General features: G+C 51.6%; 1 protein-coding gene across 3 annotated transcripts in view; it reads right to left on the minus strand.

Annotated features, from left to right (window-relative positions):
* The window catches only part of NHSL2 (NHS like 2), a 458134-nt gene that overhangs the window by 340005 nt on the left and 91919 nt on the right, over positions 1 to 26210 (minus strand). Inside the window, exon 1 of one of the 3 annotated variants that reach the window (XM_077283325.1) lies at positions 1389 to 2268. The exons of the other annotated variants lie outside the window; for them this stretch is intronic. Coding sequence (XP_077139440.1) covers positions 1389 to 1470 — 82 coding nt within the window. The 5' untranslated portion in view covers positions 1471 to 2268. Of the gene's footprint in view, positions 1 to 1388; positions 2269 to 26210 lie in introns of those variants that run through there. 3 annotated transcript variants of the gene reach the window in all.

A 26210-nucleotide genomic window follows, 5' to 3' on the forward strand; every position in this document is an offset into this window, starting at 1 on the left:
TTCGTTTGCTGGACTTGTGGCCACAATAAATCAGCATTTAGGACATTTTATGAATCGCCAAGTGGAATGAGCGCTGGCAGGCCCGGACTGGCCCACAGGGTAACAAGGGAATCTCCCGGTGGGCCCCTGTGCAGATGTGGGCCCCCAACCTCACTGTATGGGTATTACTTGGCATAATTCAGTTCATTAACGCTGTACAGAAAAAATCATCATCTCATCATTCATTAACCAGACTGGCCAGCAGGAACGGACTGGGAGTGAAATTCAGCCCTTTGCACATAGGTCCATGTTGTTCTTCCCCATGGAGCTTCATCTCAGCTGCACTGCACGCTGAGCATAGTAGACAATGCGGCCCATGACTGGACCAGCCCATCTGGTATTTGCCAGAATTGCCAGACGGCCAGTCTGGCCCTGCTAGCCGGTTTATTATTATATAGAGATACAGGTACATTTGTGAACGGGGTAGTGTAATACCTGCATGCAGGTGTAAAGTGGGCCACGCCATTGTTACTGGTGGGCCCCTAGCACACTAGTCTGACACTGAGCACCGATGACATCCGGCTCCGTCCGTAACCCAGAACTTTCTCTGTATTAAAGGGAGCCTGTCACCCCCAAAATCGACGGTGAACTAAGCCCACCAGCATTAGGGGCTTATGTATAGCATTCTGTAATGCTGTAGATAAGCCCCCGATGTATCCTGAAAGATGAGAAAAAGAGGTTAGATTATACTCACCCAGGGGCGGTCTGATCCGATGGGCGTCGCGGTCCGGGGCCTCCCATCTTCTTACGATGACGTCCTCTTCTGGTCTTCACGCTGCGGCTCCGGCGCAGGTGTACTTTGTCTGACCTGTTGAGGGCAGAGCAAAATACTGCAGTGCGCAGGCGCCGGGAAAGGTCAGAGAGGCCCAGCACCTGCGCACCGCAGTACTTTGCTCTGCCCTCAATAGGGCAGACAAATTACACCTGTGCTGGAGCCGCAGCGTGAAAACCAGAAGAGGACGTCATCTGATGAAGATGGAAGGCGCCGGACCGGACCGCGACACCCATCGGACCAGCAGCGGGACCGCCCCTGGGTGAGTATAATCTAACCTCTTTTTCTCATCTTTCAGGTAACATCGGGGGCTTATCTACAGCATTACAGAATGCTGTAGATAAGCCCCTGATGCTGGTGGGCTTACCTCACCCTCGATTTTGGGGGAGACAGGTGCCCTTTAATGACAATGACTGAGGGTGACGGCGCTGGACGGCATCGGGGGCCCACAGATGGCTCCCACCCCGGGCCATTATCGGGGGGAGACGCAGCATGTCGCACCTATGACCGTGTTCACACTCTCTTCCCCAATATTAACCCCTCCTGGCAGGGGATGCATAGTATGGAGGACGCGTACCTGTTGCCGGCTGCATCCTGTGCTGCTGCGGCTGCTGCTGCGGCTTCTTGCTCCGGTGTTTTTGCGGTGAGTTCCCCATCATTCTGCGGCAGGGTCTTGTCCTCCGTCTTCCTCACTCCGCCGCGCTCCCTCCAGGTGCTGACATCACCTCCGCGCTGCCGCTGCCCCCGCTGTCTTCTGTGTCACGTCCTTTACCTGCCGCTCGCCCGCTCCCTCTCGCCCATCATGTGCTGTCTTGTGTCAGTCCTCTCTCCCCGCGCCGTGCATCCTTATGTGTGGCTCCTCACACACGGTCCTCCTTGCTTGCAGCGCACCTGCCCGCTGACTCACAGCCGCTGTCTGTCGCCCGGCCTCCCGGTGCTGCTGCCCTCACCCTGCTCCGGCCTCGCTGCACAGAGAACAGGCTGCCAGCAGCGGTCCCTTCACACCGCCCCGTGTGTCTGATAGCGCTCTGTCACCGCCTCAGCGTGCACAGACGTGTGCTGCCTCCTCCCCGCTATCAGGCTCCGGTGCACAGCACTGTGCCCTCACAGCACTGTGCTTGTCTCCGCCATTGGCACCGTCCTCCTGCCGCAGGGATGCGCCCAGTGATGCTGATGCGAGCAGGCTGAGCCGCAGTCGCTCCTTCCTCCCTGTATACTCTTCCTCTCTCCTCCCCTCATTCATCGCCCAGTATGGAGATCCTAGCACCCGGCACCGTGCACGGACCTCCGGTACCCACCACTACAGTAGGGTGAGACGTTCTGGAGAAGACCCTCAGATATCAGAGACCCCTTCTCCGTTATAATCCTCAGCATTTTACCTGTACTGATATCTTGGGAATATATTGTGGAGATTTTAAACAATCCACGATTCCTCGGACAGCCCGGTACAGATGGCAGCCTGCATTCTGCTGAACTTGGGATATTACTGGACCCCGAGACCAGATGATCAGGAAACATTTCATGCACAGATTTTCCTGAGAAATTCAGTTTGCAGAGAAGTTAGCCTTCTTGAATTTAATATCCCTTATTGTGGTCCAGGGTCCCTCTCCAGACCTTAGAGGATAATAAACGCAAGATGAAAAAAATAAAGATAATCCTTATACTCACCTCCCGGCACCACGACTCACCTCTGTGACACCACCGCTGACTTCTCCGGCACCACTACTCACCTCCCCAGCACCACCACTCGCCTCTCCAACACTGCCACTCGCCTCCCCAACGCCACCACTCACCTCTCCGGCAACACCACTCACCTCCCTGGTACCGCCGTTCATCTCTCTGGTACCACCACTCACCTCTCCAGCACCACCGCTCCTCTCTGACACCAACAATCACCTTTCTGGTACCACCACACACCTCCCCGACACCAGCATTCACCTCTCCGATACCACCACTCACCTCCCCGGCACTACCGCTTTCCTCTGGCACCACCACTCACCTCCCCAGCACCACTGTTCCTCTCCAGCACCACCACTCACCTCTCTCCGACACCACCACTCAGCTCTCAGGCACCACCGCTCCTCTCCAGCACCACCGCTCCTGTCTGACACCAACAATCACCTCTCTGGTGCCACCACCCACCTCCCCGACACCAGCATTCACCTCTCCGATACCACCACTCACCTCCCCGGCACCACCGCTTTCCTCCGGTACCACCACTCAACTCTCTGGCACCACCACTCACCTCCCCAGCACCACCGTTCCTCTCCAGCACCACCACTCACCTCCCTGGCACCACCGCTCTCCTCCGGCACCACCACTCACCTCACAGGCACCACTGCTCCTCTCCGCCACCTGTGCCTTCAAAACAGCTTAAATTTTTCTCGTCATTTGCTCACAATTATTGAAGGAACTCTGTATGGTGGTTGATCTAAATATTTTGGAGAAATAACCACAAATCTTCTGTGTATGAGGCTGGTAGAAATCCTTCTGTCTCTTCATGCAACCCCAGACTCAATGATGATGAGATCATGGCTCTGTGCGGCCAGATCATTACTTCCAGGTCTCCTCATCAATCTTCTTTACTCTGAAGACATATTTACATTGGCTGGATGTTGGAGTCGTTGTCCTTATGCACAATAAATTTGGAGCCAATTATCAGCCTCCATGATGGTATTTCATGATGGGTCTGCATCTGCAAGTATTTGTCAGCACTGAGAACACCAAATAACAGGCAATCTTGAGGACCATAGATGCAGTGGTTGGCCAAGGCAACTGACGCAGATGGAATTATGCTTAATTCCGTGTGAAATCAGAAGACACGCAGCAATGCCATCAGCTCAGAACTGGCAGCAACCAGCAGGACCCAACTACATTTGTCTACTGGTCTTCATAGAAGATGTCATAGAAAATATTGAAATCTCTGAAGCCCTTAGTAAGGAGGGCATTCACCCCCATCCCTCACCCAGAATTGCAGTACGAGACAAGAGCCTACAATCTAAAGATGCCTTTATGAAGAATCACCCAGTTGACATAGGGGAAATTAGGTATAGCTGGATTGTAATAATCCTAATTAGAATGCAGGCACTTCTTCTTAGGACAAAGAACCCCTGTCATGAAAAAGAAGATGTCTATTGTGCATGGACAAAGACTTATAGATTGGACAAATTATTAAGACAGGAAAAGGTCTTTTCAGAGGGTTGGAACAAAGGTAGTTGTGTTTAGACGTAGATAGCAAAGTGGAATGGGCTTTGGCCACAGGAAATGTACCTTGAATTCAAGTCACACTGTTGTTTCCTGCAAGGTAAATTGTCACGGGAAAACTAGGTGGGCAAGAGCTAATAACCCGGGCCCCTGCAATTTCCCTCAGACTAGGGAAATCCTGACTGACCCTCTACCTGGAGTTTACACTGATGGTGTGCATGTCTAGGCCTCGACCCTCGCCCTGTCTCCTGTTTCAACCCTAGGCTGAAACCACTGCCCACCACCCAGTGAAAGATAATACACCAATACCCACAGTTAGCACAGACAAGGATAACGCAAAAATATACACCACGCCGCAGTCACTCAGGAATACACTATAAATGCGCAGGGCAAAATAAATACAAATATAGGAAGGAGTAAATAAGACAAAGGGAAATACTCCACCAGCAACGATACTCCAACTACCAGCTCACCACTCCAGATCGAGATAACAACGCACAAGACAGAAGCTATAATCGGCGACGCCCAATGTTCAGAAGAACTATTTAAAGGCAGTGGGCGTGGCCCAGCTTCCAATCCGAGCACCAGCTAAATTAACCCCGGACCAGCTAGATAAAATCTAGCCGACGCCACTGAGCACTGTGGACAAAAGCGGAATTACAGCTGTCTGTCGAATGCCCTGGTATGAACAGCGTCCGACATGACAGTACCCCGCCTTCTACGAGGGACCCCAGGGCCCTCACGGCCTATAGGACCCGGCTTGTCCGGATGACGGCGGTGAAACATACTGACCAGCCGGTCCGCATGAACGTCCGAGGCTGGTACCCAGGACCTTTCCTCAGGCCCATAACCATGCCAGTGAACCAAGTACTGTAAAGTGTGGCACACTACACGAGAGTCAACCACCTTGGAGACTTCGAATTCTAAATTACCATCCACCAAGACTGGAGAAGGCATTGGTGTCGCGTCCACAAGACCCACCGTCTTTTTAAGCAACGATCTGTGGAACACGTGTATCTTATACACCGTAGGAAGCTCCAATCGGTACGCTACAGGGTTAATGAAGGCGGCGACCCTAAATGGACCAATAAACCTTGGACCCAATTTAAGGGATGGTATCTTGAGTCTTATGTTTTTTGTGGATAACCACACCCAGTCATCCACACTCAGGTCCGGACCTGGCACACGCCTACTGTCAGCCACACGTTTGTACCTAGCACCCACACTCAACAGGCACTGTTTAACTCTCCTCCAGACTGATGACAATTGTGCTCCTAACTGGTCTTCCTCCAGGATGCCGGAAGAGCCCCTCTGACTCAAAGTACAAAATTGAGGATGTAGCCCGTAAACACAAAAAAACGGAGACTGTTGTGAATTCCGCTCTTGGGCTCCCTCCGGTGGTTGTAAGTGGCACTTTTGTGAGTTCTGCTCTTGGGCTCCCTCCGGTGGATTTAAGTGGAACTGCTGCTCCTTGGATTTAGCAGTCAGCAGCTGCTTCCACTGATTGTCTATTCTGGCTCGGCTATTTATCCTGGCTCTATCCTTCAGCCAGTGCCAGTTGTCAATGGTTCCTGCTTGGATTCACATCTCTCTTGGATTTCCCTGATATTCTGACCAGTTCAGCAAAGATAAGTCCTTGCTTTGTTCTTTTGCTTTCCACTTTTTGTGGACTTAATCGTTCAGCACATTCTATGTTTTTTCTAGTCCAGCTTGTCAGTATGGATTTATTCAGTTAAGCTGGAAGCTCTGGGAAGCAGATTTACCCTCCGCACCTTTAGTCAGGTGTGGAGATTTTTGTAAACTCTGTGGTGGATTTTTTAGTTTTTAATACTGACCACACAGTATTCTATCTATCTAGCTAGATTGGCCTCCTTTGCTTCATCCTAGTTTCATTCTGTGTATGTCATTTCCCTCTCCACTCACAGTCAATATTTGTGGGGGGCTGTCTGTCCTTTGGGAATTTTCTCTGAGGCAAGATAGCTTTCCTGTTTCTATCTTTAAGGGTAGTTAGTTCTCCGGCTGTGACGAGGTGTCTAGGGAGTGACAGGAACATCCCACGGCTACTTCTAGTGTTGTGTTAAGCTTAGGAACTGCGGTCAGTACAGGTACCCCCTCCTTCAGAGCACGTCCCATGTTGCTCCTAAACCACCAGTTCATAACAGGAGACTCCCCAGACGACTCCTGGCGGTGATTATTTATGGCAAACTCAGCCAAAGGAAGGAACGTAGACCACTCCTCCTGGTTATCAGAGACAAAGCAGCATAAGTACTGTTCCAAATTTTGGTTCATACGCTCAGTCTGACCATTTGACTGAGGATGAAACGCCGAAGAATGAGACAATTTGATCCCCAGCCGTGAGCAAAATGCTTTCCAAAATTTTGCCACAAACTGAGTACCCCTATCAGACACAATGTCAGACGGAACTCCATGAAGTCTGACCACCTCCTGCACAAATACCTGAGCCAGAGTCTTAGCGTTAGGCAACGAAGGCAAAGACACAAAGTGCAACATTTTTGAAAACCGATCAACAATCACCAAGATGACTGTGTTCCCAGCTGAGGAGGGCAAATCAGTGATGAAATCCATGGAGATTTCCGTCCATGGCTTACTAGGTACCTCAAGAGGAAGTAGTGTGCCAACAGGACGGGAGCGGGGCGTCTTAGCCCTAGCGCACGTGGTACAAGCTGACACGTATGAGACCACGTCCTGTCGGATCTTGGGCCACCAAAACCGACGTGACACCAACTCCAAGGTACCTCTAACCCCTAAGTGGCCAGCCAGGACAGCATCATGATGCTCCGCCAAAACCTTTAAGCGGAGATGAAGCGGTACAAAAGATTTGTTGATGGGAAGCTCAGATGGTACCTCCTCCTGAGCCTCGGCAATCTCAGCCTCAACCTCGGAAGTGAGAGCCGAAACCACAACACCCTTTTGGAGGATGGGTACTGGATCCTCCCGAGGTTCTCCCCCCAGAAAACACCTGGACAGAGCATCCGCTTTAGTGTTTTTAGACCCCGGTCTGTAAGTGACAACAAAATTGAACCGCGTGAAAAACAATGCCCAGCGAGCCTGCCTGGGGGACAGACGCTTGGCTGACTCCAAATACAGCAGATTCTTATGATCGGTAATAACAGTAACCTGATGAACCGACCCATCCAAGAAGTGTCGCCATTACTCAAAGGCCAACTTGATTGCCAACAACTCCCTGTTGCCGATATCGTAGTTACGTTCGGCGGACGACAGTTTCTTGGAGAAATAGGCGCATGGACGCAAATCACTCAAAGATGAGCCTTGTGATAGTACCACCCCCACACCAACCTCAGACGCATCGACTTCCACAACAAAAGGTTTTGATACGTCTGGCTGCACAAGAATGGGGGCTGAAACAAAACTGTTCTTAAGAAATTCAAATGCGCGCACAGCAGCCTCAGGCCAAACGGAGAAATTGGTACCCTTTTTAGTCATGTCAGTTAGCGGTTTAGCAATGATGGAAAAATCCTTGATAAATTTCCTATAGTAGTTAGAAAACCCAAGGAACCGCTGAAGTGCTTTCAGGTTATTAGGCCGTTCCCAATGCAGCACCGCTTGCACCTTAGCGGCGTCCATTTTAAAACCAGAAGCAGACAACATAACCCAAGAAAGGCAACTCTTGAACAGAAAATACACATTTCTCAAGTTTAGCATACAGCTTATTCTCTCTGAGAAGCTGTAACACCTGCCTGACATGATCTAAATGAGTATCACGGTCGCAAGAATATATGAGAATGTCATCTAGGTACACGATAGCAAATTTCCCCAAAACATGCGAAAACACATCATTAATGAAATGTTGGAACACTGCAGGTGCGTTAGTCAACCCAAATGGCATCACCAAATTTTCAAAATGACCCTCATGGGTATTAAAAGCCGTCTTACACTCATCACCTTGACGGACTCTTATGAGATTGTACGCCCCCCTGAGGTCAAGCTTGGTAAACCACTTAGCACCCGCCACCTGGTTGAACAAATCTGGTATCAGTGGCATAGGGTATGGATCACGAACCGTAATAATGTTCAGAAGAACTATTTAAAGGCAGTGGGCGTGGCCCAGCTTCCAATCCGAGCACCAGCTAAATTAACCCCGGACCAGCTAGATAAAATCTAGCCGATGCCACTGAGCACATAGTGGACAAAAGCGGAATTACAGCTGTCTGTCGAACGCCCTGGTATAAACAGCGTCCGACATGACAGAAATGCTATACATTGACCTGAGACCTATGTCTCTAAAAGAACGTTAGAAATATTGAAGCCTGCATGGACCTGATAGTGATGGGACGTACATTTTCAAATTCAGGATTAATAGAGGAAGAGTATGTATATTTTTTCATAACTGTAACACCTGCCTATAAGCCCCAAATTAATAGTTGCTAGATAACTTACACCAGTAGTTCTCTGGGGAAAGGTAAAATCCCAATAAATAAATATGGCCGCAATCTCGAACTTCTGCAATCATCAGGAGTGAAGTTTTAGCATAAGTTGGTAATTTCATAAAATCTTGAAGGGCTGAGGACATCCCACAACTTGGCTCATATGAGGTCATCAAGGGGAGTGTGCGGGTGTAACTCAGGTGCTGATAAAAGGTCAAGACACATTGTGATCTGTGTTCATGTAGAGAGACACATACGTATCAGTGTATGATTGTGTAGGGGATGTGAAATGCTTGGTGTTCCCTCTTCTCCCCAACCCCTTTATGTGTGCATAATGAATGTTATTAATGTGTTCGTACACAATGGTACTGCTACACATAAGGTGTATTAACACGTGTACAAGAGTATTGCTATACTGTCTGTCAGTGGCGTAACTACAAAGTTATGGGCCCCGGTGCGAACTTCCAAATGGGCCCCCCCCCGCCATAAAATTCAATGTAACCCCCATAGAATACAATGCAGCCCCCCTCATAGTATAATACAGCCCCTCCATACAGGGGCAGTGAGAAAGACACGAGCAAATGGTGATGAGGGGGCAGGGGAGAGGGCACAAGGGGGCAAGGAAGACAGGCACAAGGGGACACATGGGGGCTAGGAGGCAGGGGAGAAGGTCACAAGGGGACTAGTGGGCAGGGGAGACGGACACAAGGGGACAATGGAGACTGACAAGGGGCACACGGGGACAAGTGGGCAAGGGAGACTGACACAAAGGGCACACGGGGACTAGTGGACAAGGGAGACTGGCACACGGGGACACAGGGACTAGTGGGCAGGGGAGACTGACACACGGGGAATAGTGGGCAAAGGAGACTGATACAAGGGGACTAGTGGGCAATGGAGACTGACACAAGGGGACACACGGGGACAAGCACAAGGGGACAAGGGAGACAGGTACAAGGGGACACACAGGGACTAGTGGGCAAGAGACTGACACAAGGGGACAAGGGATACAAGCACAAGGGGACACACAGGGACAAGTGGGAAAGGGAGACTGACAGGGATTAGTGGGCAAAGGAGACTGACACAAGCACAAGGGGACAAAGGAGACAGGCACATGGGGACACACAGGGACTAATGGGCAAGGGAGACTGGCACATGGGGACACAAGCATAAGGGAGACAGGCTCAAGGGGACACACGGCCCCCTGACCTGCCAGAGCCGCTTACAGCTGCGACCGTGGTAGTTACGCCGCTGCCTCACACACACACACATACTACAGATATCACACACACTACAGATATCACACACACACACACACACATCATACTACAGATATCACACACACATCAGTTATCACACACACACTACAGATCACACACACACACACACACTACAGATATCACACACACATACTACAGATATCACACACACACACACATCATATTACACACACACTACAGATATCACACACACACATCATATTACACACACACTACAGATATCACACACAGACATACTACAGCTATCACACACACACACACACACACACACACACACACACACACACACACACACACACACCAGAGATACCAGCTCATATACACAACTCACAATCTCCTCTCTGGTACAGGGGTGGCTGATGTAAACCGGCTGCAGCTCCTCAGCTTCTCCTGACTAAAGCGGCTCTGTCCCGCACCTCCCCCCTGCTCTCGCCTTCTATCCCGGGGTTATTTTGGCTTTCTCTTAAATACGATCTCATTCAGACGTACATGAGATGTATGAGGGGGGAAAAATACAGACTGAGAAGCTGTCTCATCGTGATGACTGGAGCTGCTTCCTGTCTCTCACGTGCCCCGGCTGCACCCTTCCCCTAGATACGCCTCGGACTGTTGCCGTGCAGGAGGAATCTCCTGCACTGCAACATGGTGTTGGGTGCCAGCACAGCCCGCACAGTGGTCTATCCAGCACAGCCCGCACAGTGGTCTATCCAGCACAGCCCGCACAGTGGTCTATCCAGCACAGCCCGCACAGTGGTCTATCCAGCACAGCCCGCACAGTGGTCTATCCACCACAGCCCGCACAGTGGTCTATCCACCACAGCCCGCACAGTGGTCTATCCACCACAGCCCGCACAGTGGTCTATCCACCACAGCCCGCACAGTGGTCTATCCACCACAGCCCGCACAGTGGTCTATCCACCACAGCCCGCACAGTGGTCTATCCACCACAGCCCGCACAGTGGTCTATCCACCACAGCCCGCACAGTGGTCTATCCAGCACAGCCCGCACAGTGGTCTATCCAGCACAGCCCGCACAGTGGTCTATCCAGCACAGCCCGCACAGTGGTCTATCCAGCACAGCCCGCACAGTGGCATATACAGCACAGCCCGCATCTCTCGCCCCCCCCCCCCCAGAGAATGCCACCACAGTCCAGTAAAAAAAACAAAAAAAACACTCTCCTTACCTTTCCTCTTGCCAGCGTTGCTTCCTGCTCCGGTCTCAGGCTGGGCTGCAGTCTGCCCGGGACACAACAGGTGCGCGATGATATGACGTCATCGCGCACCCGCAGTGTCAGAGGCAGAGCGGGGAATGATGGGAGAGGGAGCGTCTGTAGACGCTCTCTCCTCCGTCATTGCATTCAACTGTACCTATGACGCCGGTATAGTTGAATGCGACGGCAGGGGGGGGGTGAGTCGGCGGCGGCGGGGGGAGGTGGATCGAGCGGCCCATGACTGGCACCGGCTCTTCTGGCATTTGCCAGAAGTGCCCGATGGCCAGTCCGGCCCTGCTCTGACCTGCCGGCCCCCTGACCTGCCGGGCCCGGTCGCAATGGCGACCGCTGCAACCGCGGTAGTTACGCCCCTGTCCACACTGTACAATGGCCACACATAGTGCTCTATACTGTACAATGGCCACACATGATATTGCCTACAGTATAATGGCCACACACAGTTACTCCTACACACGCGGCTGAGCTCTGTACACATTGCACATGCGGCTCCGCTCCGTACACCTCGTACACACCCGGCTCCGCTCCGTACACCTCGTACACACCCGGCTCCGCTCCGTACACCTCGTACACACACGGCTCCGCACCGTACACCTCGTACACACACGGCTCCGCACCATACACCTCGTACACACACGGCTCCGCACCATACACCTCATACACACACGGCTCCGCACCATACACCTCATACACACCCGGCTCCGCTCCGTACACCTCGTACACACCCGGCTCCGCTCCGTACACCTCGTACACACCCGGCTCCGCTCCGTACACCTCGTACACACCCGGCTCCGCTCCGTACACCTCGTACACACCCGGCTCCGCTCCGTACACCTCGTACACACCCGGCTCCGCTCCGTACACCTCGTACACACCCGGCTCCGCTCCGTACACCTCGTACACACCCGGCTCCGCTCCGTACACCTCGTACACACCCGGCTCCGCTCCGTACACCTCGTACACACCCGGCTCCGCCTTGTACACCTCGTACACACACGGCTCCGCACCATACACCTCATACACACACGGCTCCGCTCCATACACCGCGTACACACCCGGCTCCGCTCCGTACACCTCGTACACACCCGGCTCCGCTCCATACACCTCGTACACACCCGGCTCCGCTCCGTACACCTCGTACACACCCGGCTCCGCTCCGTACACCTCGTACACACACGGCTCCGCTCCATACACCTCGTACACACACGGCTCCGCTCCATACACCTCATACACACACGGCTCCGCTCCATACACCGCGTACACACCCGGCTCCGCTCCGTACACCTCCGGCTCTGCTCCATACACCGCGTACACACCCGGCTCCGCTCCGTACACCTCCGGCTCTGCTCCATACACCGCGTACACACCCGGCTCCGCTCCGTACACCTCCGGCTCCGCTCCGTACACCTCGTACACACCCAGCTCCGCTCCGTACACCTCGTACACACCCAGCTCCGCTCCGTACACCTCGTACACACCCAGCTCCGCTCCGTACACCTCGTACACACCCAGCTCCGCTCCGTACACCTCGTACACACCCAGCTCCGCTCCGTACACCTCGTACACACCCAGCTCCGCTCCGTACACCTCGTACATACCCAGCTCCGCTCCGTACACCTCGTACACACCCAGCTCCGCTCCGTACACCTCGTACACACCCAGCTCCGCTCCGTACACCTCGTACACACCCAGCTCCGCTCCGTACACCTCATACACACACGGCTCCGCTCCGTACACCTCGTACACACCCAGCTCCGCTCCGTACACCTCGTACATACCCAGCTCCGCTCCGTACACCTCGTACACACCCAGCTCCGCTCCGTACACCTCGTACACACCCAGCTCCGCTCCGTACACCTCGTACACACCCAGCTCCGCTCCGTACACCTCATACACACACGGCTCCGCTCCGTACACCTCATACACACCCAGCTCCGCTCCGTACACCTCGCACACACCCAGCTCCGCTCCGTACACCTCGTACACACCCAGCTCCGCTCCGTACACCTCGTACACACCCAGCTCCGCTCCGTACACCTCGTACACACCCAGCTCCGCTCCGTACACCTCGTACACACCCAGCTCCGCTCCGTACACCTCGTACACACCCAGCTCCGCTCCGTACACCTCATACACACACGGCTCCGCTCCGTACACCTCATACACACCCAGCTCCGCTCCGTACACCTCGTACACACCCAGCTCCGCTCTGTACACCTCATACACATGGCTCCACTCCGTACACCTCATACACACCCGGCTCCGCTCCGTACACCTCATACACACACGGCTCCGCTCCGTACTCCTCATACACACACGGCTCCGCTCTGTACACCTCATACACACACTGCTCTGCTACATCCACACAAACCCCTCCTGACCTCACACAAAAGCTTACCTCCTCCAGCACGATGACGACCAGCACTGCACTACTGTCCTGCACTACACGGAAGCCCTTAATCATGTGACTCCGACTCCTCCCCTCCTGTGACCTCATCACAGGTCCTGTGCGCACAGAGCAGCTGCAGCCATAGTTGTGGTGTGCGGCTCTCTGCGGTGGAGGGGCTCTGCTGCGGGACAAGTGCAGTCCCACCCGTGATCGCGCATGCACTGAGAGAGTGCACGCGCACCAGGGCCTGTAAAGAAGATTTATTTAAAGGGCCGGCGGCCCATTTTGTAGCTCAGAGTTCTTAGGGGCCCCTAAGCACTGGGGCCCCGTCGCAATTGCGACCCCTGCGACCGCGGTAGTTACGCCCCTGCTGTCTGTATATTGCTCTATCTATATATATGTTTGGCAACTTTGTGTTAGGGAAAGTTTGTCCCCGGGCCCAGTAAAGTGATAGGGGCATAGTGTCCATAGTTGACCATTAGAGGGATGCTCTGTAGTGTATAGTTAGAGTAGGAGGGGTCACAGTGGGATAAAAATAGTTAGGTTTCCTGGTTTTAGTTAGTCGAGGTCTGGGCGACCGTGCAGCTTACAGGGCTGCCTGGCCAGGAGTCACTGTGCCCTGCAACGTTCTATGAAGGGGCCCAGCATAGTATGCATAGCACCAAAGAATTCCTCTAGAAGGAAAGGAGTACAAAAACGTTGTGTACGCAGCTAAAGCAATCTGTCCCCATAGAGAGAGAAAGAAGATTGTTCAGCTGGGCAACACAAGCAAGATGTGTCAGATCTATGCCTGGGCGGCAGTTCTTAGAACCGGGGCGAAGCTGTTATGTCCCACGACTTGGGAAATCATTCAATGTTTGCATTGCTTGTGTTCTATCCTTCTTTCTAGGCAGAAGTTTGCTTTTCCTTGTATTTTGTCCCAACTCTCTCACTGTAGTCCTGTGATGTATGTTTGTTCACGCCCTTATTCTCCATTTTGTCATCATTCCTCCATCTGTATGCATCCTACTACATGTCCTCTGTTGAATATTCCTTTTTACCTGCTGCTTTCATCATAATACAAGAATTTCAGTTAAAGCAATCCTCTTTTCCTGGAGTCTTCTTACATGAGAACGTGGCTGAGTTAAGCTATCTGATAAATCGGTATGAACGTGAGTACAGGTCAATACGGAAGCGCCCAAAAGAAAGGCCTATCCAGGCACCACTGCGTTCTACATACCCATGAGTCAGAATAGTAAAAAGGAATATCCTGCCTTCAGAGACAGTAACTCAAGGTCTGTGCTGAACCTCAGTGGAAAAGGACATTTCCCAGATACACAGTAACCCAGTTCCCAGCCAGACCCCAGCGTGCATAGAAGCACACACTGCAGATAAACAGTGAGAAGTATAACCCTCATCATCCACTCTTCCTGCCTGCAATCAAATCATGTCTGAAGCGAGGTATACAATATCCCTACCAGACTTACAAACACAGGAAAGAGACCCAGATCCCCATCCACCAGCTAGTGAAAGAGGAAAACGTACAGTCAAACCTACATGGAAAGTCATGGAGAATTTAGAGACTGAAAAATGTGTTGTATATAGTGATGTGTCTTCACTATGGGAGAAAGTGCTGAGTCACATAGACACTGTATCAAGGCCTGCTTCTCATGAGTTACCACTTGAGGGAGCCCTAGAACAATTATGCACAGCATACCAAAGGTATATGGAGAAGACTGACCAATACATTATTCTCCTGAAGAAACTGAATCTGCCAGAGACTTTAAAAGAATTGCAAAGTTTCCAGCAGCTTAATTCTGAAAGAGACTACACCGTACGCGACATTAAGACAAAGATAGAGGCTAAAATTGCACGGACACCAGATGCATCATCTCGCTCATCCAAATCGTCTAAGCACTCAAAACGCTCATCTAGGTCAAGTTCATCAAAACATTCCACTCTCAGCGAGCAGCTTATAAGGGCACGTGCTAAGGCAGAAACGTCTAAGATACAAGCAGCCTTTGCGCAAAGGAGAGCAGAAATGGACGCAGCCACAGCACAAAAGAGAGCAGAAATGGATGCAGCCACAGCACAAAAGAGAGCAGAAATGGCAGAAATGGATGCAGCCACAGCACAAAAGAGAGCAGAAATGGATGCGGATGCAGCACGCAAGGAAGCTCTGGAGAAGGAATGTGAGCACGCAACAGCCATGGCGGAGTTAAGGATCCTGGAGCGAGCTATCAGTGGGAGTCAAAGAGACAGCATCAGTTTGTGTGAAGTGGAGGCAGAGGACCCTATTGAACGCACAAGAGACTACGTGCTAAGCCAAAATGGCGAACCGCAGATCATCACTAACACTCCTGATGGCGTTCATGCTTCTCCAGGGCACCAGGATGCCGATCCACTTACAGAACCCTACACTCAAGGTCAGTACAATGCTCCCAAACTTGAACTTCCTTCGTATTCCGGTATGCGCCAAGACCCTGCATCTCATCAAACTCCACAGGCTATTATCTGCACGCAACCCAATATACCGGCAGGTCATTATACTCTCGACAACTGCATAGTGCCAGCTCCGCATGTAGCAGAGACTATACCCACCAAACCGGTTGCTGGACTAAATGCATATGCCACTCCATACTTACCCACGTTTCAAGGCCAAGACATCTCCACCCCTGTGTACAGCACCGCTCAGCCCACATTCGTGCATCCTAAGTCAGAAAGAACAGACATGTCCGACTTCGCAAGGTACATGATTCGCCGCGAACTTACTAAAACCGGTCTCACAAGGTTTGACGACCAACCTGAAAATTACAGAGGTTGGAAAAATGCCTTTAGAACCGTAACTAGTGACCTCGGCATCACTGCTGCAGAAGAGCTGGACCTGCTAATCAGATGGCTAGGACCACAATCCACAGAGCGTGTCAAGAGACTCAGGTCTGTACATATCAGTAATCCAATGGCTGGTCTCATGGCTGCATGGGAAAGACTAGAGAAAAACTTTGGCAGTCCAGAAGCCATAGAGGATGCACTGTTCAAGCGTCTACAGAGTTTTCCAAAGATATCAAGCAAGGACAGTTCAAAGTTCCTAGAGCTCAGTGACTTGCTGTTAGAGCTCCAGCTGGCCAAGGCAGACACCCACCTACCTGGCCTCAGCTACCTGGACACTGCTCGTGGAGTAAATCCCATTATCTCCAAGCTACCGTACAACGTGCAAGAAAAGTGGACTACACTAGGGTCAAAATACAAGAAAGACCATCAAGTGTCATTTCCTCCATTCTCCTACTTCTGTGAGTTTATAAAAGATGTGGCAGAGCGCAAGAACGACCCAAGCTTTTCCTACCAAGAATCCAGTGGCCCAGCTTCACCTCCTTCTAAATACGTCAGCGCACGCTCGAACGACAGAAACCGCAGGGGTCCAGTGTCAGTGAAGAAGACAGATATTCTTCCCTTACCAACATCAGCCCCAGGCAAGAGTAACAAGGGTGAAAAGATGGAGAACCCAAATCGTGAGTGTCCCATCCACAAGAAGCCACATCCCTTAAAAAAGTGCATCGGCTTCAGGAAGAAACCGCTCCTAGAACGCAAGGAGCTTCTAAAGAAGTTCGGGGTATGCTACAGATGTTGTGCTTCTACTGAACACCTTGCTAAAGACTGTAAAACTACAATTAAGTGCATGGAGTGTGACAGTGAGGACCACGTACAAGCACTCCACCCATTCCGTCCTGACTCTACACTTACTCCTTCCCCCACCACGAGCCATGGCAGTGAGGACGCAGCTCAAACTGCAAGCCATACCACAATATCTTCTTCATGCACAGAAGTCTGCGGAGAAGACCTCTGGGACAAGTCCTGTGCGAAGATTTGCCTGGTAAACGTATATCCCAACGGTCACCCAGAGAAAGCCGTGAAGGTGTACGTCCTTCTGGATGATCAGAGCAACCGATCACTTGCAAGGTCAGAACTCTTTGATATGTTTAACTTAAAGGGAAATGCCTACCCTTACACCTTAGGTACCTGCAGTGGTGTTACAGAGGTTTATGGGAGAAGGGCCAGTGGTCTTACAGCGACATCTCTCGAGAACACCGTCGAGATACCGTTACCTACACTGGTCGAGTGCAACCAGATTCCATCCAATCGAGAAGAGATCCCAACGCCAGAGGCTGCTCTTCATCACCAACATCTCAAGGGGATAGCAAACAAGATACCAGCCCTCAACAACAGTGCAGATATCCTGATTCTGCTTGGAAGAGACATTCTCCGGCTGCACAAGGTGCGTCAGCAAATTAACGGACCACACGATGCACCATTTGCCCAACGCTTAGATCTAGGCTGGGTAATCATAGGCAATGTTTGCATACATAAGATGAAGAGACCTAACAACATCTCCTCTTACAAAACACACATCTTGTCAAATGGTCGCAGCACTCATTTCCAACCATGCCCACATCACTACTGGGTGAAAGAGAAAGTGAGCAACACCAAGTGGCAACAGGAATCCTTCAACAACATGAACACACTCCAGTCCTGGGGAGAAAACCTCGGGTCATCAGTGTTCGATTCCACAAGTAATGACAACAAGTTGGCACCCACAAGGGAAGATAAAGAATTTATAAAGGTTATGGATAAAGAATTTGTTCAAGACGACTCCAACAGTTGGGTAGCTCCTTTACCCTTTCGTTTCCCAAGAGTGAGGTTGCCGAACAACCTGCAGCAAGCAACTGCAAGGTTCTCATCCTTAAAGCGTACCCTAAAGAGGAAACCAGAGATGGAGAAGCATTTCATTGACTTTATGCAGAACATCTTTGACAGAAATCATGCTGAACCTGCGCCACCACTGAGGGAGGGAGAAGAATGTTGGTATCTTCCATCCTTTGGTGTCTATCACCCTCGCAAGCCTAACCAGATCAGAGTGGTGTTTGACTCCAGTGCTCAGTTTGAAGGCCTCTCTCTCAATAACCTGCTCCTAACTGGGCCCAACCTGAACAACAGCCTCCTTGGAGTATTGATCCGCTTCAGACAAGAACCTGTTGCCATAATGGCCGACATTCAGCAGATGTTTCATTGCTTCATTGTGAAAGAAGACAACAGAAACTATCTTAGGTTCCTATGGCACAAAGACAACAATGTCAACAATCAGGTCATAGACTACCGGATGAAGGTCCATGTCTTCGGCAACAGTCCCTCACCTGCTGTGGCGATCTATGGACTGAGACGGACAGCCCAGGAAGGTGAGAGAGAGTACGGTTCCGATGCTCAGCAATTTGTAGAGAAGAACTTCTACGTGGACGATGGGCTCAAGTCCTTGCCCACAAGCGAAGATGCAATTGACCTACTCTCCAGGACACAGGAAATGCTATCCACATCAAACCTCAGACTCCACAAGATTATCTCTAACAGTCAAGACGTAATGAACGCGTTTCCATCTGAGGACCACGCCACAAACCTAAAGGACCTCAACTTGGGTTCTGATGTTTCTCCAGCCACACTTCTCACACAGAAGATTGGAGCTGCTACAATTCCGCCTGGGAACTTCGATAACAAGGACATTTACAGACGTCAGTGGAGGCAAGTACAACACCTGGCTAACGTGTTTTGGCATCGATGGAAGACCAAATATTTACACTTGCTTCAAAACCGTCACAAATGGCAGACGCCCAGTCCCAATCTCCAAGAAGGAGACCTTGTTCTCTTAAAGGATAAAGAGGCTCATCGTAATGACTGGGCAATGGAACTTATTACCAAGGTCTTACCCAGTGAGGACGGAAAGACTCGTAAGGTAGAAGTTAAGGTGACAAAAGGGGGCTCTACCCGAACCTTCTTCCGCCCAGTCACTGAACTCGTGCTGCTTCTATGAAAGGAGGACATCACATGAACTGAACATGCTCCTGGACGTTGTTCACGGCGGGGAGCATTCCTCTTCATTCTCCAGTTTATTGAACTGTTAACATTCCCATTGGATTCTGGGTTGGTGGAAGAGTTGGCATGTTTGCGGCTTCCCCAATCTGAAGATGGGTTTAATATATTTGGACTTATCTTTCGGTGTCATCTACGGGTCGACAACAACGAGTTTGGACTTTAAAATCTTTGATGTTTATTATTGCATGCATGTTTTCATTCCTCTTGTTTTTTCAGGTTCGAATGACTTCGAAGAATTACGGACATCGTGAAATCCAAGGATTTCAGACGGGGAGTGTTATGTCCCACGACTTGGGAAATCATTCAATGTTTGCATTGCTTGTGTTCTATCCTTCTTTCTAGGCAGAAGTTTGCTTTTCCTTGTATTTTGTCCCAACTCTCTCACTGTAGTCCTGTGATGTATGTTTGTTCACGCCCTTATTCTCCATTTTGTCATCATTCCTCCATCTGTATGCATCCTACTACATGTCCTCTGTTGAATTTATTCCTTTTTACCTGCTGCTTTCATCATAATACAAGAATTTCAGTTAAAGCAATCCTCTTTTCCTGGAGTCTTCTTACATGAGAACGTGGCTGAGTTAAGCTATCTGATAAATCGGTATGAACGTGAGTACAGGTCAATACGGAAGCGCCCAAAAGAAAGGCCTATCCAGGCACCACTGCATTCTACATACCCATGAGTCAGAATAGAAGCGGTGTAGGACTAACCCATGTGAAGCAAGAATTCCAGATGAAATAGATTCTGCATGACCGGAAGATACAGTCGACCCGGGCTGAGCGTAGTGAAGGAAAGGACAGAGAAGGGACAGAAAGGAAGAGATCAACTGTGATACTTGATGTGCCTGTATTTGAACAAGCTGTGCTGAGTAAAAGAGTTAATTAACCCTAGAACGCATACCTGGGGCCTCGCAGGCCAGCTAGGTTAATTGATTTCCATTTTCTGCAAGATTACTTTAGTTATAATTCTGAAACTCTAGGTATTCCTCAGGTATATACTGTATTTTCCGGCGTACAAGACGACTGGGCGTATAAGACGACCCCCCAACTTTTCCAGTTAAAATATAAAATCTTCTTAAAAGTCGGGGGTTTTCTTATACGCCGTATGTCGTCTTATAGGGCCGGTGACTAATGTGTCTGGAGTGGTCCCAATGACGATGAGGGGGCGTCTCACAGGAAAGTGTGAGTGGACTATCCCCCATTACTTCATCATAGCGCTGAAGTGTGGGGTCTCTGCTGGGAGCGGCGGCTCCTCTTTGTGCCGCGTGGGTGCTGTGCTGTGGGGCGGCGGCTCCTCTGCAGTGTGGGGCCTCTGTGCTGTGGGGCGGCGGCGGCGTATCATCAAGCAGTCAGTCGGGGCTCCTCCGGCATCTTCTTAAAGCCCGGAGGCCCCGCCGGCAGCTCTCCATTGCTGCGATGCGGTGGCCTCCGGGAAAATGGCTGCTGGGGGCGGCGCATGCTCAGATTCAGATCTCGTCCCGAGATCTCGGGAGACGAGATCTGAATATGAGCAGCGGCCATTTTCCCGGAGGCAGCTCCATTGCTGTAATGCGGTGGCCTCCGGGAAAATGGCCGCTGGGGGTGGCGCATGCTCAGATTCAGATCTCGTCTCCTGAGATTTCGGGACGAGATCTGAATCTGAGCAGCGGCCATTTTCCCGGAGGCCACCGCATCGCAGCAATGGAGAGCTGCCGGCGGGGCCTCCGGGCTTTAAGGAGATGCCGGAGAGCCCCGACTGACTGCACTAAGATACGCCGCCGCCGCCCCACAGCACAGAGGCCCCACACTGCAGAAGAGGAGCCGCCGCCCCACAGCACAGCACCCACGCGGCACAAAGAGGAGAAGCAGCCGCCGCTCCCAGCACAGAGACCCCACGCTGCAGCGCTACGATGAGGTAATGGGGGATAGTCCACGCATTTTCCTGTGAGTCGCCCCCTCGTCGTCATCAGGACCACTCCCCCCCCCCACCCACCATATACACCCGGCGTACAAGACGATACCCGGCGTATAAGACGACCCCCGACTTTTAAGACGATTTTCAGGGGTTAAAAAGTCGTCTTATACGCCGGAAAATACGGTAGTTGTTAGTAATTTCCAGTTGCTCATATATTTTTATGTAACAGGCATTTCGGTATAACAACTCTTTTTTGGGAATACCCCATATTCACATACCTGGGGCCTTTTAGGCCTGTACTAGGTTTACATGTGATTACAAGAGATGATTTCTGTAAATTGTTTTCAATGATATTGTCGATGAGGTAGTTTTGTTTACTAACTTAGAAGGAAAACGTATCGCTTCAGTAAGATAAAAAAACATGTAAAAATATAACAAAAGAGGAACTGTATGCTTATATTGCCCTTATAGTGAAACTCATCCAGAATTCCGTGCCAACAGGAAGGACAAGAGACGTCTATTCTTGACGGAAATTTGTAATGAACTTTTAATGCCTACCATGATGGAGCGAAGCAACACGAAATGCTTGCAAAGGCAAACTACGGAAGCTATGATCCGATGTGGTATACATTTTCAGGATCATCCAGAGCAAAGAGAAAAAAAGAAAGCGTTGTTATATTTGTTCAGGAAAGAAAATCTGAGCGTATCTGTACGCTCCTTAGCTGGGGTCACCAGGAGGTCAGATCCATTACGGATCCCCCCCTGGCAGACCCCAGTGCCGCTAGTAGGAATGCATCCTTACTTTGCAATTTCAAATAAACTTTGAGAAATATTTTTATTTGAGTTATTCCATGTTATTTGTACACAGGCCTAAAAGGCCCCAGGTATGTGAAAGTGTAGATTTTTATGGTCATGCGTTCTAGGGTTAACATTGAAGTTAAGCCGGAGTGTGTCTCCTTTATAGCGGAACCGTCTGTGAGGAATACATCCCCGTACAGGCTCGGACTGGCCCACCGGAGAACCGGAGGATCCTCCGGTGGGCCCAGGCACTGAGACCTGCTGGTAGGGCCCCCACTGCTCCAGGGCCCCCCCCGCCCACCCCCCCCTTGAAGACGATACTCACCAGGACCCTGCTCCAGCGATGGTCTCGGCGTCTGCACTGCAGCTCGTCCTGCTTGTGCGGTCACGTGGTACCGCTCATTAAGGTCATGAATATGCGCATATTCATGACCTTAATGACAGTATCACATGACCGCACAAGCAGGAAGCAGATGCTGCGCCACCGCCGGGAGTCGGGAGAGAGCGCGAGGGATGTCGGCACAGCTGTGCAGTGTGGGACAGGTGAGTATGAGGACGGGGGTACTGGGGGCTGAAGGAGGACTTAAGCTGTCGCGCGGTGCGGGTGCGGCGGCGGCGGGTAAGTCTGGGGCAGATTGCTGGACACTGGGGGCAGTGCTGTACACTGGGGCAATGCTGGACACTGGCGCAGATTGCTGGACACTGGGGCAGATGGCTGGTCACGCGGGGGGCAGTGCTGTACACTGGGGCAATGCTGGACACTGGGGCAGATTGCTGGACACTGGGGCAGATTGCTGGTCACACTGGGGGCAGTGCTGGACACTGGGGCAATGCTGGACACTGGGGCAGATTGCTGGACACACTAGGGGCAATGCTGGACACTGGGGCAGATTGCTGGACACACTGGGGGCAATGCTGGACACTGGGGCAGATTGCTGGACACACGGGGCAATGCTGGACACTGGGGCAGATTGCTGGACAAACGGGGCAATGCTGGACACTGGGGCAGATTGCTGGACACACTGGGGGCAGTGCTGGACACTGGCGCAGATTGCTGGACACTGGCACAGATTGCTGGACACTGGGGCAGATTGCTGGTCACGCTGGGGGCAGTGCTGTACACTGGGGCAATGCTGGACACTGGGGCAGATTGCTGGACACTGGGGCAGATTGCTGGTCACACTGGGGGCAGTGCTGGACACTGGGGCAATGCTGGACACTGGGGCAGATTGCTGGACACACTGGGGGCAGTGCTGTACACTGGGGCAATGCTGGACACTGGCGCTGATTGCTGGACACTGGGGCAGATTGCTGGTCACGCTGGGGGCAGTGCTGTACACTGGGGCAATGCTGGACACTGGAGCAGATTTCTGGACACTGGGGCAGATTGCTGGTCACACTGGGGGCAGTGCTGGACACTGGGGCAATGCTGGACACTGGGGCAGATTGCTGGACACACTGGGGGCAATGCTGGACACTGGGGCAGATTGCTGGACACTGGGGCAGATTACTGGTCACGCTGAGGGCAGTGCTGTACACTGGGACAATGCTGGACACTGGGGCAGATTGCTGGTCACACTGGGGGCAGTGCTGGACACTGGGGCAATGCTGGACACTGGGGCAGATTGCTGGACACACTGGGGGCAATGCTGGACACTGGGGCAGATTGCTGGACACACTGGGGGTAATGCTGGACACTGGGGCAGATTGCTGGACACACTGGGGGCAGTGCTGGACACTGGGGCAATGCTGGACACTGGGGCAGATTGCTGGAAACTGGGGCAGATTGCTGGACACACTGGGGGCAATGCTGGACACTGGGGTAGATTGCTGGACACACTGGGGGCAGTGCTGGACACTGGGGCAGATTGCTGGACACACTGGGGGCAGTGCTGGACATACTGGGGCAGATTGCTGGACACACTGGGGGCAGTGCTGGACACTGGGGCAGATTGCTGGACACACTGGGGGCAATGCTGGACATACTGAGGCAGATTGCTGGACACACTGGGGGCAGTGCTGGACATACTGGGGGCAGTGCTGGACATACTGGGGCAGATTGCTGGACACACTGGGGCAGATTGCTGGATACACTGGGGCAGATTGCTGGACACACGGGGGCAATGCTGGACACACTGGGGGCAATGCTGGACACTGGGGCAGATTGCAGGACACACTGGGGGCAGTGCTGGACACTGGGGCAGATTGCTGGACACACTGGGGGCAGTGCTGGACATACTGGGGCAATGCTGGACACTGGGGCAGATTGCTGGACACACTGGGGGCAGTACTGGACACTGGGGCAGATTGCTGGACACACTGGGTGCAGTGCTGGACATACTGGGGGCAGTGCTGGACATACTGGGGCAGATTGCTGGACACACAGGGCAATGCTGGACACACTGGGGGCAGTGCTGGACATTGGGGTAGATTGCTGGACACACTGGGGGCAGTGCTGGACATACTGGGGCAATGCTGGATGCTGGGGCAGATTGCTTGACACACTGGGGCAATGCTGGACACTGGGACAGATTGCTGGACACACTGGGGACAGTGCTGGACACTGGGGCAGATTGTTGGACACACTGGGGGCAGTGCTAGAGACTGGGGCAGATTGTTGGACACACTGGGGGCAGTGCTGGACACTGGGGCAGATTGCTGGACACACTGGGGGCAGTGCTGGACACTGGGGCAGATTGCTGGACACACTGGGGGCAGTGCTGGACATACTGGGACAGTGCTGGACACACTGGGGCATATTGCTTGACATACTGGGGCAATGCTGTACACTGGGGCAGATTGCTGGACATACTGGGGCAGATTGCTGGACACACTGGGGGCAGTGCTGGACATCCTGGGGCACATTGCTGGACACACTGGGGGTAATATGCTGGACACACTGGGGCAGATTGCTGGACACACTGTCTGGGGGCAATGCTGGACACTCTGGGGTAATATGCTGGACACACTGGGGCAGATTTCTGGACACACTGGGGGAAATGCGGGACACACTGGGGCAATATGCTTGACATACTGGGGAAGATTGCTGGACACACTGGGGGCAATGCTGGACATACTGGGGCAGATTGCTGGACACACTGGGGGCAGGACTGGAGGCATGGGCAGAATGTAGACACGGGGCATGATTGGAGACACGGGGCAGAATGAAAGACATGGGGCAGGATTGGATCATGGGGCAGGATGGATACAATGGAGACAGAATGGGGAGATCATATGGGGTAGAATGGATACTCATGAGGGCAGGATGCGAGAACATATGGCTGGAGCCAGGAATGAGATAAACGGGGCCAGGGTGGGGAATATTATTACCATAGGGGCTAATTAAGGGATATTATTACTGCAGTGATGTATTTATTTTATTTTTTGAGGACACTGTTTTAAATGGGGGGGGGGGCGGTCCTGTTAGTGTGCAGAGTGACACTATATCGCCTTTTTTTCTTCATGTGGTGTAATGTAGAAGTTGTGAAAAATTAAGTAATGTGTTCTGCAAGCGGAGCTCGAGATAACTGTGTTATTTCCTGCAGAAATGAGTCCTGGCTGGATGAAGTGATGGCGGTCTGTGCTGGATGAAAGATGAAGGACTTCACCTAGAGACGTCACTGGTGAGTCAGTGTTACCTATACACTGACACTATACACTGTATACTATATACAGAGGTCCTGTGTACAATGTCACCAGTGATCACTGTATTACCTATACACTATATACAGAGCTCCTGTGTATAATGTCACCAGTGATCTCTGTATTACCTCTACACAGACACTGCATACTAAGTACAGATCTCCTGTGTATAATGGCACTTAGGCTGCCGTCACACTAGCAGTATGTGGTCAGTAATTTACATCAGTATTTGTAAGCCAAAACCAGGAGTGGGTGATAAATACAGAAGTGGTGCATATGTTTCTATTATACTTTGCCTCTGATTGTTTCACTCCTGGTTTTGGCTTACAAATACTGATGTAAAATACTGACCAAATACTGCTAGTGTGATGGCAGCCTTATGGTGATAGTATTGTGTTTTGTTTTTTGTTTTTTTACTTCTGATCAGTATTGTAGTATTCAGTCACTATGTGGTAATAATATGTGGTCTGGAAATGGTGTTGTGGTATTTGTCCCTTGAATGTGCTATTTGGTCACCAAGTGGTGGCAATATGTCGTCTGGAAATGGTGTTGTGGTATTTGTCCCTTGTATGTGCTATTTGGTCACCAAGTGGTGGTAATATGTGGTCTGGAAATGGTGTTGTGGTATTTGTCCCTTGTATGTGCTATTTGGTCACCAAGTG

This window comes from Ranitomeya variabilis, chromosome 2 (genome assembly GCF_051348905.1).
Source record: "Ranitomeya variabilis isolate aRanVar5 chromosome 2, aRanVar5.hap1, whole genome shotgun sequence".
Classification (NCBI taxonomy): Eukaryota; Metazoa; Chordata; class Amphibia; order Anura; family Dendrobatidae; genus Ranitomeya; species Ranitomeya variabilis.